This window comes from Sorex araneus, chromosome 11 (genome assembly GCF_027595985.1).
Source record: "Sorex araneus isolate mSorAra2 chromosome 11, mSorAra2.pri, whole genome shotgun sequence".
Classification (NCBI taxonomy): domain Eukaryota; kingdom Metazoa; phylum Chordata; class Mammalia; order Eulipotyphla; family Soricidae; genus Sorex; species Sorex araneus.
The window spans coordinates 616,755-635,340 of record NC_073312.1 but is presented as its reverse complement, the minus strand read 5'-3'; the positions used below and the strand labels follow the sequence as shown (position 1 = coordinate 635,340).

The 18,586-nt window shown below is 49.2% G+C and overlaps 2 protein-coding genes across 2 annotated transcripts; both read right to left on the bottom strand.

Annotated features, from left to right (window-relative positions):
- Nucleotides 1–44: 44 nt before the first annotated feature.
- LOC101541379 (olfactory receptor 226-like) lies at nt 45–980 on the bottom strand. The gene has a single exon (XM_004617811.2). It carries the CDS (start codon nt 978–980, stop codon nt 45–47), a length of 936 nt encoding a protein of 311 aa, XP_004617868.1.
- Nucleotides 981–3,725: 2,745 nt separating this feature from the next.
- On the bottom strand, nt 3,726–4,108 carry LOC129399414 (60S ribosomal protein L39-like). The gene has a single exon (XM_055119415.1). The coding sequence runs from the start codon at nt 4,062–4,064 to the stop codon at nt 3,909–3,911; it is 156 nt and encodes a 51-aa protein (XP_054975390.1). The 5' UTR covers nt 4,065–4,108; the 3' UTR covers nt 3,726–3,908.
- Nucleotides 4,109–18,586: the final 14,478 nt, after the last annotated feature.

Here is an 18,586-nt window from a genome sequence, read left to right as displayed (position 1 = left end):
GAGAAAAAGGTGGAAGCCCTTCTTCCCCAGGCCCCAGCGGGTGCTCAAAAGGTGCGGGGGACCCGGAGCAGTTTCTCCAGAGCCCCCTTGATGTCTCGGTTCCTCAAGCAGTAGATGATGGGGTTGAGCAGTGGGGTAACAACTGAGTAGACCACGGACACGAACTTGTTGAGGTCAAAGGAGCTGATGGCACGCGGGCGGGCGTACATGAAGATGGTGGTGGTGTAGAAGATGGCCACCACAGCCAGATGGGAGGCGCAGGTGGACAAGGCCTTCTGGCGGCCGGTGCTCCCCGGGACCCTCAGCACGGTGGCCAGGATGCAGGCGTAGGAAACCATGGACACCGACAGCGAGGTCGCAAGCACGGCCAGGGCCGCTGCAAAGTCCAGCAGCTCGATGGTGGTGGTGTCTGAGCAGGAGAGCTGCAGCAGAGGGGAGATGTCACAGAAGAAGTGGTTGAGGACATTGGGGCCACAGAAGCTGAGGTGAGAGATGAGCGCAATGGACACGAAGGAAGCCAGGAAGCCACCCAGCCAGGCGCAGAGAGCCAGCTGCAGGCAGAGCCTGGAGTCCATGATGGCTGGGTAGTGCAGCGGGCGGCAGATGGCCAGGTACCTGTCGCAGGCCATGGTGGACAGGAGGAAGCACTCCGAGGAGCCGAGTGAGAGGAAGAGGAAGAGCTGAGTAAGGCACCCAGAGAAGGAGATGGTCCTGTCGCATGTCAGGAGGCCGGCCAGCAGCTTGGGGACGGTGACAGTGGTGTAGAGGGTCTCCAGGACTGACAGGTTGGCCAGGAAGAAGTACATGGGTGTGTGCAGCTGACGACTAGCTTTCACTGTCACCACGACCAGCAGGTTCTCCAGGACAGTCCCCACGTAGATGGCGAGAAATGAGCCAAACAGCAGTCCCCGAAGATGGTCCAGCTCTGGGAAGCCCAGCAGGATGAACTCGCTCACCACCCCCTTGGTGTTGTTGCCCATGGTCCTCCCTGAGGGGCTGTGGGGTGGCTGGGGGCAGAAGAGAACCTGGGAGGGTAGACGGGAGGTGTGTGATGGGTGTACGCGGGGGCACCTGCCCGCCCTGGTCTGTACTTCCTGCTCCCAGGTACTGCCCACACTCCCCTACTCTCATAGCCCGGCATACTCCCGTGTTCCTGCACACCCTCATGCGCTCTCATACTCCCACTTTCTCCCACTACTTCCCATACTTCCATATGCCCCAACGCCCCATACTCCCATACGCGCCCGCACTCTCACTCTCCTGATGCTCCTGTATTTCCACACATCCCGTACTCCTGTGTGCTCCCACATACTCCCATACTCCCACCTGCTCCAGTGCCCCACACTCCCATATACTCGCCCGCTCCCACACACCCCTACTCCCAAGTCCTCTATACTCCGCAGCCCACATGCCCCCTGCTTCCTGTACCCCCACACCCCTTACACTCTCGTATTCCCATACTCCTCCCACCCCACATACTCCCATACTCCCCATACTCCCATATATTCCATACTCCCATGCTCCCTCCCATTTTTTCCTGTACTCCCATGCTCTCCCATTTCCTCTACTCCCCTCTACTCTGCTCCCACACACTGCTGCCTACACTGGCACTGATCCCTCAGCTCTGTCCCCATCCAGCAGCTAGGCAGAGGCAGTCTCCGAGTCAGAGCAGGGGGAGGGTCTGCAGAGAGAGGGGCTCAGCAGGCCTAGCTTCCCACATTCTCAGGTGTACTACCCCGGGCCTCCCCAACATGGACATTCACCTGCTCTTCTCCGATTTTCTGTACTAGCTGCGGGGCTGAGCTGGCGGCTGCTGCCAGCTCACCAGGAAGGCAGAGGGGACTTGGGAGCCCCAAGGTGGCACAGGAGTGCGGGTCTTTGGAGACCCCCAGCCTGGGAGGGTCTTGCAGAAGGTCGTTCCTGGGGTTGCCAGCGGCAGGACCTGCTAGTGGAGCTCCTAGGTGGGTGGGGCCAGCCTGCACGTAACCGGGCACCCTACCCTTGGTAGCCTTGCCCGGACACAGACAACCAGTCGGCGGGGTTAGGAAGGAGGGTCTGGGCGCCCGTGGCTTTTATGGACCCACTGCCCTCAGCTGAGGCTGCAGCTTAATTGCAGATTCCCCCGCGTGACCCAGGCTGGGGTGCATCCTGTCCCGAGGGTGCAGACTGTCTCCCAGCGCAGTGTCCCATGCAGACAGCTCCCCTCCAGGGGCTCTTCCCCTGAGGTTGGGGCGCAGACGCACTCAGTGCCAAGAGCCTTTCCCTCTGATTTCCCTAGAAATCATTTCTCAGAGCCTCCGGCTCCTGCTCCGGGGACCTCTAGCTGTCCAGGGGGGCAGGAGGCGGGGCTTGCTTGTCTGGACTCTACAGCTATGGATGTCCATGGGCCCCAGGTCCCTACCCTGGTGCCTGGTCTCCAGGGGCTGCTCTGGGCCGTGGTACTTGGTTTGCCTGAGCGCAGGGTTGTTGGGGTCTTTCCTGAGAGCTGCAGGACAGGGTGCCCCTCCAGTCCACGGGGAGGGGGAAGGGCTCTTCACCAGGATTCCTTCCTTCCTTCCAGCCTTACCACCTTCTCCACTGCTATGAGACGCCCACCCTGAGCGCTGACCAGCACCACCATCTGCCTGACTCCCTCAGTCCCCTGAGGTCTGCCCAGAGCCCATAGCCTGACCTCCCCTCCCCAGGATATCAGCTCCCGGCACGGAACGTCCTATAATCACCCTCAGAGCCAGGTCACCGAGTGTGAAGCCCCTTCCTTCATCTCCCCGTGTCTGCTTCTCCTGAGCCTTTGATCCAGTTCTTAGGGCTGAAAGGGTTATGGTTGTTTCTATCTCCTAAGAAATTAGTTCCTGTATAGTTATGAAGCTTGGCCCAGGCTGAGCGGCGAGTAACCCGGCACCCTACCCCAGGGACTGCCTTGGTAGCCTTGCCTGGACACAGGCAAGCAATCGGCGGGGTTAGGAAGGAGGGTCTTATAATATTTGTTTATTTGTAATAATTGCAAATAACACAAATAAATTAATTGCAAATAATTCGAAGTAATTACAAATAAACTTGTAATATTTGTTGCTCTGAAATCTTTGTTCTTTGATATGAATTAATTTCAGTTTTCTTTGGTTACTGTTTTATATGTGATGAAACTAGCTGTATATCTTTACAATTATTTTACTTTAAAGCTAGTCACATCTTTCTGTTTATTATTATTATTGTTATTATTATTATTTTGAGTTTGGGCCACACCAGGCTGTGCTCAGGGCTTACTCCTGGCTCTGTGCTCAGGGATCAAGCCTGGCAGGGCTCAGGTGACCATGTTTTGCCAGGGATTGAACTTGTGTTGGCCTCATGCAAAGCAGGTGCTCTACCCACTGTACCGTCTCTCTGGCCCCTAAGTTATATGTCTTGTAAGAATGTACTGCTGAGTCTTGCTTCTGCACTCAACTTGACAACATCTGCCTTTTATTTATTTAAGGTTTTAAATGATCTATATTTTAATGTCATTATGGAGATGGTTAGTTTGAAGTCTACTACTGGCCTTTGTTATTATTTATCCAGCATGTGTTTTTTTCAAGTGTTAGCTTTCTGTATCCTGGGGTTACAGTGTATCATCTTGGCTCATTTATTTCCTGTAACTGTTTTCCTACTTCAGTAGTTTTTTAAGGGCTAGCAAGTAGCTGTAATTTAGTGCATCCACCTTCGTCCATCAGAATCCTACAACCTTTTGGCTCTTTTTTTTTTTTTTCACGGTATCACAAGATTTATTACTGAGTTGTCAATGAGGTACAGAAGCTAGAGGAAGATTCTCTATTCAAAGAAACATGACTTCAACTTATGGTGCCTTTTCGCCTGTGTGTTCAAGATACTAGCAGCCTATCACAGCAAATGTGCATGCGTGCGTCTCCTGTGACTCCTTACAGACCCAGCTTGGTCCTCCTCCAGTGCCGCCTCTTGGAGTTGTACCTGATCTTGTTACCAGTTTTCATCTGAATCCACTGAGGAATAGGCCGATTCTGCTTTTGTTTCTTGGCCAGGAAGCGCTTGATCCGGAAGGTCTTGTGGGAAGACATGGCGAAGCGCCACGTTCGCACCGCGGCGATGGCGGAGGAAAGGAGAGAAAGCAACCTTTTGGCTCTTTAAGCCCACGTTCTCCCTGGAATAAGAATCTTGCTTCCTTGTCTCTGTGTTTCTTAGCTTGCTTATATCCACTCTGGAGAAACCTGTGTTCTCTCTCTCTCTCTCTCTCTTTTTTTTTTTTTTTTGCTTTTTAGGTCACACCCGGCGATGCACAGGGGTCACTCCTGGCTCTGCACTCAGGAATTACCCCTGGAAGTGCTCAGGGGACCATATGGGATGCTGGGAATCGAACCCGGGTTGGCCGTGTGCAAGGCAAATGCCCTACCCACTGTGCTATCACTCCAGCCCCTGTGTTCTCTCTTGAACACAGTTTTACCACTCTCTCCCCTCACATTTTTATTAATATGTTTCAATTAAAACTTTCTTGTTTTACGCATACACACACCAAATCCTACAGTTCTCAGGTTTATTTTCCTGGTCTTCTTTTTAATAAATCTTTTTTTTTAAGTACTGTGAAATTGCCAAGTTGCTTATGATTAGATTTCAGGCATACAGTTTTACGACAGCCAATCCCTTTGCCAGTCTCCACTTCCCTTCACCAATGCTCCCCACCATTTGTCTCCCTTCCACAAGTCAGCTTCTATGAGAAGCTCTTTTTTTATGTCTAAGATTTTGCTCTGTGGTTTATTGTGTGTGTTCACAAAGAGGCCAGGGGGGCAGCAGGGCTCTATTTCTCCCACCGCCCTTGTTCGGTAGTCTCACGCCTCGTCCCCCACCCCCGGGAGGCTGATGGAGATGGGCAGGGAAGGAAGGAACGAGTGCCAGGCTGGTCGGTGTCAATTGCACTTTATCCCAATCTCCGTTCCCGTTCTGCTTCTCCCTCTTCACCCTTCTGCCTCTCTCTCTCCCAAGCCCCGCTTATTCTCACTTCTTTCACCTTGTGCTCTGCTTCTGTGTCTTCTCCCGTGCTTCTCTGTGTTCTCCCATGCTTCTGTGTGTTTGTAAAAAACTAAAGCACGCCGAGGGGCGTGTGCACTCGGGCTCTCAGGGCGGCTCTGTCTCACTGCCCACGTTCGGTGCTCTGGAACCGCTGTGTGTGCTGTCGGTCAAGGGCAGGCGACGGAAGGAAGAAGGCCAAACTGGTTGCTCGATCAGTTTATTTCATTCTCTCTCTCTCTCTCTCTGCTTCTCTCCCGGCTCTGGATCTCACTCTGGATCTCTGGATCTGGCCCCCCAACCCACTCTTACAGCCTAGTTAAATCCCCCCAGCATGAGGGGGTTGGGGCGTACACATAGGTGTGGTCACAGTCCATAGGAGTAAAGTTCTTTTCCCTCAGGGGATGATTCTCCTAGGACTAATTCTCTTTCAGCAGGAGGATCCACCCAAGGGCGGAGTCCCATGAGTGTGTTTCTCCTCTCCTCATCCAGCAAACATATAAGCATTCATAATATTAATCATTTTGTATGGACACAATAAGAGATGCATTAAAGCTTATAGAATTGCTCTCCTGGGGCCATCTCAATCTTAGACTACAGTGCTCAGGCCAGATCAATCTTTCCTATCCCTAGCAGGGTCCTAATCTCATCATTACTTTTGGATCATGACAGCATTTGTCTATGATCAAGCTCTTAACTTATAGTTAAGAATTAGGCACTTTGGCCAGGCCCATCTCGATGCCAGGGTAGCACATAACTCACCGCTTGCCCTGGATCCGTCCTGTCCCTCGTCGGGACCCTACTTTGGGGTGCTAGGAACTGAGGGCAACTGAGGCTTAAGTGGAGAAAGCAGATGCCTGATAATGAATAATATTCAAAGCCAATTAAGTCCCAAGTTACAAAAGCATAATATTGTCTTCTTGTGTCTATACAAAAAGGACATTGCTTTAAAGTAAATTATTCAAAAGGCATAAGGAGGGGAGAAAGGCAATATTATAATATTCATTGTCCTAGGAAGGTCTGACCTTACAAATTAGCAGAGTCAGATTAGGGGAAGTGGATTAACTGTTTTGGGGAAGAGAGCATAGAGAAGTGATTACAGCTAAACAAAGGGATGGGAGTGACTGGGGAACACCTTGATGGGTGTGACTGGGGTAAGCCTAAACTCAGGGAAAAACTGGGACAAGCTACTCGCGGCAAGGGGGGAAAGGACAAAGTAATGTCATCCTACATGTGTTCTCCCTTCTCCCACAGTCTTAGTTTATACAGAAATCACGTAGGGTGGTAACACAAAGGTGGGTTGGAACATTAACACATCAACAAAGAGAGGTAAGACCACTCCTCAAGGACAAAATCTCATCTAAGAAGATTACTAGGAGGTATGCTCAAAGGTGGGATCCAAACAAGTGTGTGTGCTTTCTTCTTTCCTCTACTAGTAATCCACTTAAATAGTTGTAGTAAATCTACTTCTATTATTTCTAGTAATGTTATTCTATATGAGCACAGTAAGAGTTATAAGCTTAAAGTTTGGTTCTTTCTGAGGACATCTCACTATACATTCCAGACCACAGTTCTCAGGCCAGGTTAATCTTCCTAACCCCAGCAGGGTCCTAATGTTGTTGTCACTTTTGGATCATGACAGCATTTGTCTATGATCATGCTCTCAACTTATAGTTGAGTATTGTGGCGCTTTGGCCTGGCCCATTTCAATGCCAGGGTAGCTCACAGCTTGCCCTGGGTCCATTCTGTCCCTCTTTGGGACTTTGCTTTTGGGGTGCTAGGAACTAAAGGCAACTGAGTCGATAAAGTAGATGCCCAGGAGTAAATATTATTCGGAGTCAATCAACTCCCAAGTTACAAAGCACAATATTAACTGTCTTCCTGTGTTCATACAGAAAGGACATTGCTTGAAGGTAAACTATGCAAGACACTAACTTACAATACAAGTTCAGAGTCCTTAGAAGAATCTGATATTACAAGCTAACAGAATCTGATTAGGGAAAATGTGATTAACTAGTTGGGAAGGAGGGTACAGAGAAAAGTTTACAGATGAACAAGGGAATAGGAGTGATCCGGGAGCACTGTGATGGGTGTAGCCCGGTAAACTTAAGTTCTCTGCGGCAAGGCTGAAAGGACAAACCCTATGTTCTCCTACAGTTTACAGTACTGTTATTTAATTTCACATGCTTGAAACCCTGCAAGACACTCCTATAATTTGAGTTGATGCACATCATGTCTTTTTAATAAATAATATGGAAATGTACACTTATCACCAACATGCTGTTGGCTGGGCTGGTGATTTCTCCATGTAGATCCATATTCCTTTTCCCTAAAAATATTATTTTACTATTTCATCAAGTGGATATCTTAGTAATGCATCCTTTAAACTTTTGTATCAGGTGAAAATACTTTGAGTTTACACTTCTCTAAGGTTCTGGGTTGATTTTTTTCTTTCTTTTAATACTTGAAAGCTGTCTCCTCATATAGTAATTAAAACAATATGGCAGTGGTATAAAAATAGATATGCAGGGGGCTGAAATGATAGCACAGCTGGTAGGGTGTTTGACCCGGGTTCGATCCCAGCATCCCACATGGTCCCCTGAGCACCACCAGAGGTAATTCCTGAGTACATGAGCCAGGAGTGACCCCTGTGCATTGCCAGGTGTGACCCAAAAAGAAAAAAATATATACGTAGATCAGTGGATCAGAATAGAGTCCCCAAACAAACCCGCACATGTACGGCCAACTAGCATTCAACAAGAGATCCAAGAACACTCTATGGGTAAAAACATTCTCTTCAGCAAGAGGTGCTGGGAAATTGGACCACAGCATGAAGAACAATGACTTTGGATTCCTATATTGTACTCAAGAAGGAACTCAGAATGGATTGAAGACTTAGTTGCAATCTCAGACCATAAACCTTGCAAGGACTGGGGGGAGTGAGCTCCTGTCTGTGGTCTTGGTGGGGATGCTTCTGATCTGACACTGAAAGCAGGGACAGCAAGAACAGGGACTGATATCAAGATGACCTTCTGCACAACCCAAGGAGCAATGAAAGACCAACAGCCTGTGGGAGGGGAGAAAGGGTTATGGGCCACATGTTGGCTAAGGAGTGAACATATAAAATAGGTAAAGAACTCCTCCAACTCAACCAAAGGACAGCATTCTGATTTAAAAGCAAGGGCAGAGGAACTTAGCAGTACTTCTCCAAGAGAACACCTACATATCCAACAGTTTAAGAAGACATGGGCAGCATTACTAACCAGGAGGGACACGAAAATTGACCATGGTGGTGGTGGGGGGGGGTGAGGGGCACACCCTACATGTGCTAGGGACTTGGAGAAGTGAGTGTGGGGTGTGAGTGAAAGGGTGAGACTTTTCTTGCTGTTGGGGGATGGACGTGGATTGCAGGACAGAGTTTCCTCAAAAGCTAAAAATAGAAACACCATATGACTCGCAGCCTCACTTTTGGGTGTTTATCCCAAAGAAGCAAAACAGGCTATCAAGTGGCCCCTGCGCCCTACTCTAGCGTGCACTCTTCACCCTAGCTGCGGTCAGGACGCTGACCCATGGTCGGTGACGAGCGGCTGGAAATAAGGCATGCACACCGCAGGATCCCAGCCATGGGACAGGTGAGCGCTCCCCCTTCCAGCCTGGACGGACTGTGAGGACACCAGACTGAGTGAGTCAGAAAGACAGAGACTGTGTGGTGTCTTATGTGTTAAACACATCTGAATAGCTTTGAAGCTTTGTTCCTCCACCAGGTTGGGTGAGGGGGGAATTTCATCTTAAAGTTTCCTCTGATTTGAGGACATCGCAGACCCTCTACCCAACTCTTCAGAGGTGAGCAGTGCATCTTTTTCTTTTTCTTTTGATTTTTGGACCATACCCAGCGGTGCCCAGGGGTTACTCCTGGCTCTGCATTGTTACTCCTGGAGGTGCTTGGGGGCCCATATGGGATGCCAGGATTGAACTCTGGTCAGCTGTGTGTAAGGCAAATGCCCTACCCGCTGTACTATCCGCTCTGGCCACAAGAGCAGTGCATGTTGATAAAGGGGTCGTCTGGCCTGAGCTGCTGAAAGGAGATAACTGTATCACTCGTCATCCCATTGTCCATTGATTTGCTTGATCGGGTGCCAGTAACGTCTCCATTCGTCCCTGTCGTGTGCTAGTGTAGTCCAATGGCATCTGCTTAATCCAGGAACACGAAGAACCTCAAACCTTTTGTTCAGGGTCTTGACGAAGAAGTCTGACCATCTTGTAGGTGGGCAGCCAGGCGTTCTTTTGACGTCTCATGGAATCCAGTCAGTAACAGTTGTAGTCCAGTGATTGTCTCCAAATTGCATTACACATATGGCCCATCTGATTTTTGATACCTTGGCAAACGAGATAGTGTCCCTGATTCTCAATCGTCGATGGAGGTCAGAACTCCAGATTCCTTCTCTCACTTGAGTGAAACTTGATATTCACTCGATATTCTAACGATGGAACAAATATCGTTCTCATCCTGTTTTCATAGGACCCAGGTCTCTGAGGTGTATGTTAGTGCAGTAAGAATGGTGGAGTCAAAAAGATGTGCCCAGAGCCAGAGGTTCTTCATCCTCTTAACAAATTTTTCAACACTCTTAAAGGCATTCCATGCCGCTCTCTTCCTCCTGCACAGCTCAGGTGCCAGGTCGTTCATCACATTGAGTTCTCGACCTAGGTACATATAACTGCTGCATTCGGAGTTGTTCATTCCATTGAGAGCAAATGGAACATCAGGGACTATTCCATTTCTCATGAACATTGTGAGATTCAGCTGCAGTCTGACCTTTCCACACTCACGGTCAAAGTCAGTCAGCATTCGTGTTGCTTGGCTAATGATTGGTGTTATTAGAACAATGTCATCAGTGAAGCGTAGGTGGGGAGGTGGTATAGTTGCTGACCGTCTATCTTCACTCCCATTGCTTCTCACTCCAGTCAACGCATGACGTTCTTGAGGATGGCACTGAAGAATTTTGGTGAAATGGTATCACCCTGAGGGACCCTCTCTTTACATCAATGATCACTTCCTTGTAGAATGGTGAGATCCTGGTGGTGAATCTGTAATGCAGCTCAAGGAGGATCTTGATGTACTGATTTTGAACGCCCTGTTTGGGTAGAGCTTCGATGACCATTTTAGTCTCAACAGAATCAAAGGCCTTCTTTAAATCAATGAACGTAAGACAGAGCAGCATCTTGAACTCTTGGGAAACCTCAATGAGCTTGATCACTGTGTGGATATGGTCGATCATGCTGAATCTCCTTCGGAACCCGGCTTGCTCGCATGGTTGTCCTTCATCTAGTGTTCTGCCAATCCTATTCAGGATTACTTGAGTGAACAACTTGTAGACGACAGACAGCAGGCAGATCGGGCAATAGTTGCCTATGTGGATGTCTCCCTTCTTGTACAACAGAACGGTCCTGCTGGTTTTCCACTGGGACAGAATTTTGCATTCAGACAGGTAGCGTGTGAAGAGCCAAGCCAATGTATTGACGAGTACTGGCGGCAAATTCTTCAGGTGTTTGGGTCTGACCTTGTCTGGACTGGTTGCTCTACGAGTCTTTACGGATGAAATGCCATATCGGATTTCAGAAGGGAGATCACTGGGAATGACATCCATCCTGCAGAATTTGGTAGGTGGCAGGTGGATGTGGCTATCGAAGAGATCCGAGGCATCGGTGGTTTCAGTGTCCTCGTCAGCATAAGCTGGCCATGAACATTGATTCATTCGAATGCCTAACAACCCGAATGGGATGACTACGTTTGAATAGATGTGGTTCATTGCCAGCAGTTCCTACCTTTGTCGTCTATGCACCAATATCCAACTATGACGAAGAAGAAATTGAGAAGTTCTACATGGAGCTGGAGAAGTTCTATAAAGAAGACCACACCTTCTTCAAGGTGATTATCGATGATTTTAATGCCAAGATAGGACAGAGAACTTCACGTCCAGACCAGGGTCTAGAATGGAACGATCAGAGTGAGAGAGTCTAAGTTCATCATGTTGACCAAGACCATCCATGGTAACTCGCAGTTCCAGAGGCCGAATCTAAACGCTGGACATGGGAGTCTCCCAGTGGACACTTCCACAATGAAATTGACCACATCATATTCAATCGATGGTTTTGCCTGACCGATGTTGCTGTTGTTCAAAAATTCCTAATGGAATCATACCACCGTCTCCTTCATATGAAATTCTACTTCACAGAGTGGGGAGAAAGGGCTGCAAAGTTTAAGGAGAGAACCCCCAGAGCGACCACCCACTGGCAGCTCTTTAGGACTACTGCGGCAACATGGGAAGATGCCGTCCCTGACAACGTGGACGAGGAACAGGATGGAGGAAAGAGGGTTCCCATGCCAACAGACCCTGACTCTCCCCAGTCTGTACTGCAGCCAACACACCCCAGGGTCACACACCAGACTGGAACCACTGTGCCACCCCAAAACAAAATAGAAATGCAGGCACCAAACTGAAGCTGGCAATGTCCCTCGTGAGTATGAGAGGCGGCTGGTCTGGGGCCAGGCAGTCGAGCACCACCATGTGATGACTGGCAGTCTTTCCATGCCTGCAGGTCGGCAGACCCCTGGGACTGTGTTCATGGGGTCAGCCAGGCTGTGGTGCAGGATGGGGCCCTCCTCCTTGATTAGGTTTTTGGTTGTATTTGCTGTTGAGCTTGTTTCCCTCTTGTTTTACTTAATTTTATGTTCTAGTTTTTACTTAAATTATTATAATTTATTTTAGTTTTTGGACCACACCCTGCAGTGCTCCAGGCTTACTCGTTGGCACTAAGTGATCACTCCTGGAGGGTTTGGAGACCATAAGGGGTGCTGAGGATTGAACCCAAGATTGGCTACACGCAAAGCAAATGTCTTACCCACTGTATATCACTGCAGCCCCTTAATTTCATATTTTCAGTAATTTTAGTATTTAAAAAATAAGTTTTTGTCTTTTACTGCCAATGACTAAAGCCAATTTATAGGGCTTAATAAGATCAACAGTCAAAATGATTTTCACACATGGAAAATAATCCTCCTTGCCAGCTGGTGATGGGTCAGTTCTTAGCCATTATAGTCTGGGATTCTATCACTTTGCTGGTTTGTTCCCATCCTGGTAGCTTTTTATAGTGCTCATTGAGGCTGATCATCCCTACATCATGTTTGTGAATGATTTCTCTGTAAGTTTCCAGTTGCACTAGTGGGTATGACCAATTACCTTCAGATACGACTAACAAGCCCAACGTTATGAACCCTTGCCAATGTTCCTTGATGCTTCTACCGCAACCCAACATTCACACATAACCCAGTTTATGTAATCTGGGAAGGTTTGTCCTGGCAAGGACCTCTGTGGCTTTAAGGCAACGAACCAGCTGTAGTTGGGTGGGGGGTCCACCGGCTGGCAAGGGGGTCCAATGGCATGGTCTGAGGAACAGCTTCAAAGAGAGGGTATGGGGATTGTTCTGCATCCAAAAAAGACAGAAATACGTGGCAGCTCAGACACAGTCTTGGAGGAAACTTCCACACATTCTGAGAAGGGCAGCTAGCATGAGCAATTTAGGAACACACGGAGAGCACATATTTAGAAACAGTAGAGAAATGTCCCGGGTTGTGCTTCTGTAGTTGCTGACACCTTCAGTATCAGCCCTTGGTGATGTTTACCCAAATCTGTGGAGAGTGCAGTGATGACTGGCTGCATGACGGTGGACAACTGGCCACTGGTCCTATGAAACCACAAGTCCTGTCACAGCCTGACCTGAACTGCAGTTGCTCAAGCTCAGCTCTGCTTCCTAACACCCAAAGATGAGGCCTGAAAGGGCCCAGAGGGAGCACGAGCAGGCAACAAGCCGCATCCCCAACACGAGGGTCCACAAACAACAGCTCTGGATGGTCACGAGCTCAGACCCAGGACAGGCTCCGAGGGGAAGGGGGAGCTGTCAGAGCTCTTTGCAACCTCGTCCCTTCTCCCTCCTCAAACATAGAAGGGCTCTCTGGCTTAGGGAAAGCTGGGGCGAGTATCCTCTCCCCGGGGAGCCCCTCATCATATTCTTTTGGCGTTGATTGGGCTCAGACAGAGCCTTAGGAGTCTTTAGTTCTGATGAGCACCCCAGCCCCTGGCTGACAGCATGAACCCTGGGGTGCTGTCTGAGAAGTTGTTCTAGCTCTGGAGAAACGGAGGCTGCAACAAAGCCTCCTCAGCCTCTGCTCTCCTGCGCTCAAGCCCCACCCGTTTCTGCAGGCACCTTTCACTGCACGTCCTTCCTGTGCAGGCAGCCAGGGTTATTCCTCACAGAGGTGAGTGTTTCCCTGAAATGCCCCAGAAACCTTGGGAGCTGTGTGTCACCTTGTCACCATCAGGCGTGAAACCAGGACTCCACGGCAGCCATTCTCCAGTCTGTGCCACAGAGCTCTTTCCTGGCTCAAGTTCTCATACCAGTGAGGTTTTTTTTTTCTAAAAAAAGAAAAGAAAGAAAAATAGAAAAATCACAAGCTATATTAGGAAAAAGGGGAGTAGACTGGTGATTGCAAGGGGTGGGGTTGAGAATTGGAGATACTGTTGTTAAGGGTAGAAACTCGGGACTGGAGAATAATCGAGTCCCAGGGAGCAAAGCACAGGCTGGTGATTACAGTCACAACACAGCCCGCCACACCACAGTTGCTAAGAGACTGGGTCTTCATCATCCTCACCACGAGAAACGATGATTATGTAAAGCGGCAGAGGGTTCTAACGCCTGGGTGCAGCCACACGACAGCCTGCAGGTATGCGTGCAGACAGACTGTGCCCTGAGCTCACACGTGGCAGAGCCGGGCTGCTCTTTACACTGAGTTCCTCTGTCACCCTTGGCCTCAGCATCTTTTTTAGTTCCTTTTTATGTAAATGCTCAAATAACTTCTATGTAAATACTCAACAAGATTCTCTCCTTGTTGGCTTAAACAACTTGACTAGGATGCGTCTTGGTGTAGTTTTCTTTTTGGTTTTGGGCCCACACCCATCCATACTCAGGTCTTACTCTTGGTTCTGAGCTCAGCCCTTGAGCAACACTCCTGGTGATTCTCAGGGACCACGTGGGTGGTAAGGGTGGGACTTAGGTCAGCCATGTGCAAGGCAAAGGCCTTGCCCACTGTACTGTTGCTCTAACCCCCCAATTTGATTTATATTTTCTGGGATGTGATTCACTGAGAAACTGGAAAGCAAGGAATTTTAGATTTTGTCAAAGTTGGAAAAAATTAGCCATTTTTCCTTCAAATATTGTAACAGTTGGAGATTCAATTACACATGTATTGATCTGTTTAAAATTTTGTCATTCCTCATTTATGCTGTTACTGTAAAAACTGCTCTCCTCTCTCAGCTTTGGAGTTTTATCGCTATTTTTACATTCTCTGATTCTTTATTTTGCAATCACAATCTGCTGTATTTTTAGCCCTGCCTCAGTGGTATGCTGGTTGCGTGAAGGGACCATGCAGTGCGGGTGATGATGCCCGGGCTGTCTGTGAAGCTTGGGCCCTAGCCCTGAGAGGGACTCATTCTACAGTGCCTCAGATACACCCCCAGCTGTACCAGGCTGTTTAACCTCAGACACTGGGCGTTGTCTCTAGATTCTGATTTGAGTATTTTAGAATCCTCTCCGTCCCCCTTTACTGAACTCATGGGCTGCCGACGGTGTGAGAGTTTGATGTCCTTGTCTCGGTTGCCTGTCCACAGGGGCTCTAGGAGCCTCTGGTGTGATCTCTGGGATTGTCCTTGCATGGGTCAGACTTTTGTAGTTGAGGCTGTGATCAGCTGCCACCCATGGCACTGTCCCACATTTCCAGCAGCTCCTGTGCTCCTTCAGATGTCCTTGACCTTGGTCATAGGGGATTCAGTTAGTTGGAAGCGGACTGATACTTCCGGACAGAGTTGGCGTCATACTGTTGAGCTCAGGATCCCTGACCGCCCGAGACCACACATCTGTCTGCCCAGGGTCCCACAAAGCACGAGGGCCCATGTGACCTGTGGGGACAAGCTCTGCTCCTGCCCTGTGTGAGCTCCAGGCTTTCCTGGTCCTTCTGGGCGGCACTCCCAGCCCTCGGGCAGCCCTCTGAGGGAGGAGGAAGCCACTCTGGGCCCAGAACTTTGACTTGACACCTCTAGCGTACTCCTGACCCTCCCGACCCTTGCCAGTTATCTTCAACTCAGGGGCTCCCAGGTTTCTGCCTGGCGAACACTTCCTGTGCTGTGCTCAAAAACCCACTAGAGGGCAGAGCCTACATCGGTGCAGTCCTTCCCTGGGGGTCCTGTCCTCCAGTGCCTGGGGACTGGGCTCTCAGAACCACTGCTGCCACCTTTTCTGCTTCATTTCAGAGGGAGGGGAGCTCAGATCACCTCTTCTTTGGAGGAAGGGGGTTGCCAAGTTCAGTGATGGGCTGTACATTTCAACAGCCTCAGTGTGCTGAGCTCTTGTCTCTCTACTCCTCTGAGGCTCCCCACTCCCCACTTGGCACCCAAGCTCTTAGCTGAAGTCTGCACCCCCTTCCCTGGCAGCAAACCCAGGAGGTTTTGAACTTCACAGAGTACCCAGAAGGCAGCAGCTGGACAAGCACCATGATGGCCTGTGCTATGTCCCCCTTTAGTCCTTCCCTGTACACAGTGGCCTTTGCTGTGCACCCCTCAGTCCCTTCCCTCCGCACGTGGCTTGTGCGTGTCCCCCCAGTCTCTCTCCTGTGCACAATGGCCTGTGCTGTGTCTTCTGTGGTCCCTCCCCTCTGCCGAGTGACAGCGGGCTCCATGTGTGAACCTTTCCCATTCTAAATCATCTTTTGATTATGTCTTTTCACCTTCGTTTCATGAAGGCATAATTAAATACAGCCAATCAATGATTTTTCGAGGGAGATTTGGGCCACACCTGTCATAGGTGAAATAGTGGCTACTCCAGGTGCCAGGAGCTGAGTCATACTTTCTGCAGGTTAAATTCACTGGCCTGGGATATATGTCACTCATCACATTTTTTTTAAGCGGAATTAAAAAAATAAATAAAATATTTAAACACTATGGTTTACAAAGTTGCTCATAACTTGTTAGGACTTTCGATGTTCCAACCCCAGTCCCACCACCCGAGCGAACTTCCTTCCACCATTGTCCCCACTTCCTCCTGCACTCCCAGGCCTGCCTCTTTGCAGGCACACAATACTTTGTCTTATGTTGCTTGTTATGATTAAATGGCTCATAAAATCATTAAAAAGGTGTCAGTAAAAGAAAAGTTGTGAAAATTATTATATCTTATCATGGGATTGTTAAGTCCTTGCTTGAGGGTTTACTCAGCTGTTCATTGCTAGTTGAGCCTTGCATGCTATTGTTACTGTTTGTTGAGTTTAGCTGGCTTCTGTGTTGCCTGCCCCTCCAATTTGGTGTGCCCTACTGGGATGTCAGCATTGTGGAATCTGGAGTGTCGTGTGAGTGCATTCGCAGTGGCACAGTCCAGAAACTTTAGAATCTGTAGAACTGGGGCATGAGTTGGCAAGGCACCTGCTGTGTTTGTGAGCATGGCTTCCAGGGTTTCTGGAAGTACAGGGGTGGGGCTGTGTGTGGGGGTTGCTGCCGGCCCCCTGGAGTGGGAAGCTCTGCAGGTCTTGGCAGCTGTGGTTCAATCTTGCACCTTAAAGATACCCACCTGCTCCATCATTCCAGACCCGCCCGTGCTATCTGTTTGTAGGAAAGCTTTGCAGGTCAGTTCTTGGGCATGTGAGTGCTTGCTTCCTTCCTATAGTTATCTGGACTTTATTTTTGTTATTTGGGCCACACCCTGGGGTGCTCAGGAGCTATTCCTGACACTGTGCTCAGGAGGGACCATAGGCGATGCCGGGGATTCAAAGCAGGGCTAGGGCTCCTACAGCCACATGCAAGGCAAGTGCCTCAAGTCCTGGGCTCTCCTCCTCTGCCCTTGACTCTGCCCTTGACTGCCTTGGCTGTTCAGATACTGCACAGGAGCAGTCTTTGAGCCTGTCCTCCTTTCCTTAGCAAGACACACTGTGGGTTCAGCCTGTTTCTCCTGTCGAAACCATCACTGCTTAGGCAGCCCTCCCTCCACCCTCTCCCTGGGGACATTTGGGTTGTATCCAGTTTTAGTTGACCATGAATTCAGTCAGTGTAAACATTTGATTGTGGCTTCTCATGTGAGCATGAGTGTTCTGTGATACCATAGGTGTGTGTTCAATGTGGAAGAAGCTGCCAGACTCTTTTCCAAGGCGACAGTCCCCGCTGAGCCTTCGTGTGGTGATTTACGGGTGGGGGCCTCTGCATCTGCAGCCCCTCTCCTGTAACCTGCACTTTCCCACCAACTGAAGTGCCAATCTATTGCTGTATGCCCTGCACCGTTCCTTGTAAAATGACTATTCACATATTTCACTCATTTGTCTAGGTGGTTGCTCTTGTTCTTACATTTGAAAATTTGTAATTCAAAATAGGAACATTTTATCAGGACAAGGGAAGTGGATCAAAGCCAGAGCACATATCTAGCACATGTGAGGCATGGTCTCATGGTCCGCAGCAGCATGAGCTGTGGCCCTGGTGTCCTCGAGCATGTCTGGCCTGACCAACATCACCAGTGCAGGCTGTGCTCGGAGGGCTGTGTCCTAAGAATCTTTCATCTGAGTTGATTAGCGGTTTCCCCAAGCCCTGACTTGCGTTTGGATTCTATTAAGAGCTTCTCAAGCAGACCAGAGTTCTTGCCTCATGAAATCCAAGCTGTCATGTCTGTGACCATGTCTGTGCTCCTTCCTTCCTTCCTCTCCCTTCCTTCCTTCCTTCCTTCCTTCCTTCCTTCCTTCCTTCCTTCCTTCCTTCCTTCCTTCCTTCCTTCCTTCCTTCCTTCCTTCCTTCCTTCCTTCTCTCCCTCCCTCCCTCCCTCCCTCCCTCCTTCCCTCCTTCCTTCCTTCCTTCCTTCCTTCCTTCCTCCCTCCCTCCTTCCTTCCTTCCTTCCTTCCTTCCTTCCTTCCTTCCTTCCTTCCTTCCTTCCTTCCTTCCTTCCTTCCTTCTCTCCCTCCCTCCCTCCTTCCTTCCTTCCTTCTCTCCCTCCCTCCCTCCTTCCTTCCTTCCTTCCTTCCTTCCTTCCTTCCTTCCTTCCTTCCTTCCTTCCTTCCTTCCTTCCTTCCTTCCTTCCTTCCTTCCTTCCTTCCTTCCTTCCTTCCTTCCTTCCTTCCTTCCTTCCTTCCTTCCTTTCTTTCTTTCTTTCTTTCTTTCTTTCTTTCTTTCTTTCTTTCTTTCTTCCTTTTTTTCTTTCTCCCTTTCCTTTTTTCTTTCTTTTTGGCTTCTTTTGGGTCACACCTGGCAATGTTCACGGGTTACTCCTGACTCTGCACTCAGGAATTAGTCTTGGTGGTGCTAGGGGGACCATATGGAATGTCAGGGATAGAACCCTGGTTGGCCATGTGCAAGGAAAACGCCCTACCTGATGTCCTATCACCCTGGGCCCTTCTCCCATTTTCTCTAGGGGTTTTATAGTTCACAGTTTTACATTTGGGCCTGCGATCTATATGGAATTACTTTAGAGACTGAGTTATAGATCAGAGTTCACCTTTTCCATC

Excerpts from the sequence above, each read along its gene's own strand:
- LOC101541379 (XM_004617811.2), bottom strand. The coding sequence starts at position 980 with ATGGGCAACAACACCAAGGGGGTGGTGAGCGAGTTCATCCTGCTGGGC.
- LOC129399414 (XM_055119415.1), bottom strand. The coding sequence starts at position 4,064 with ATGTCTTCCCACAAGACCTTCCGGATCAAGCGCTTCCTGGCCAAGAAA.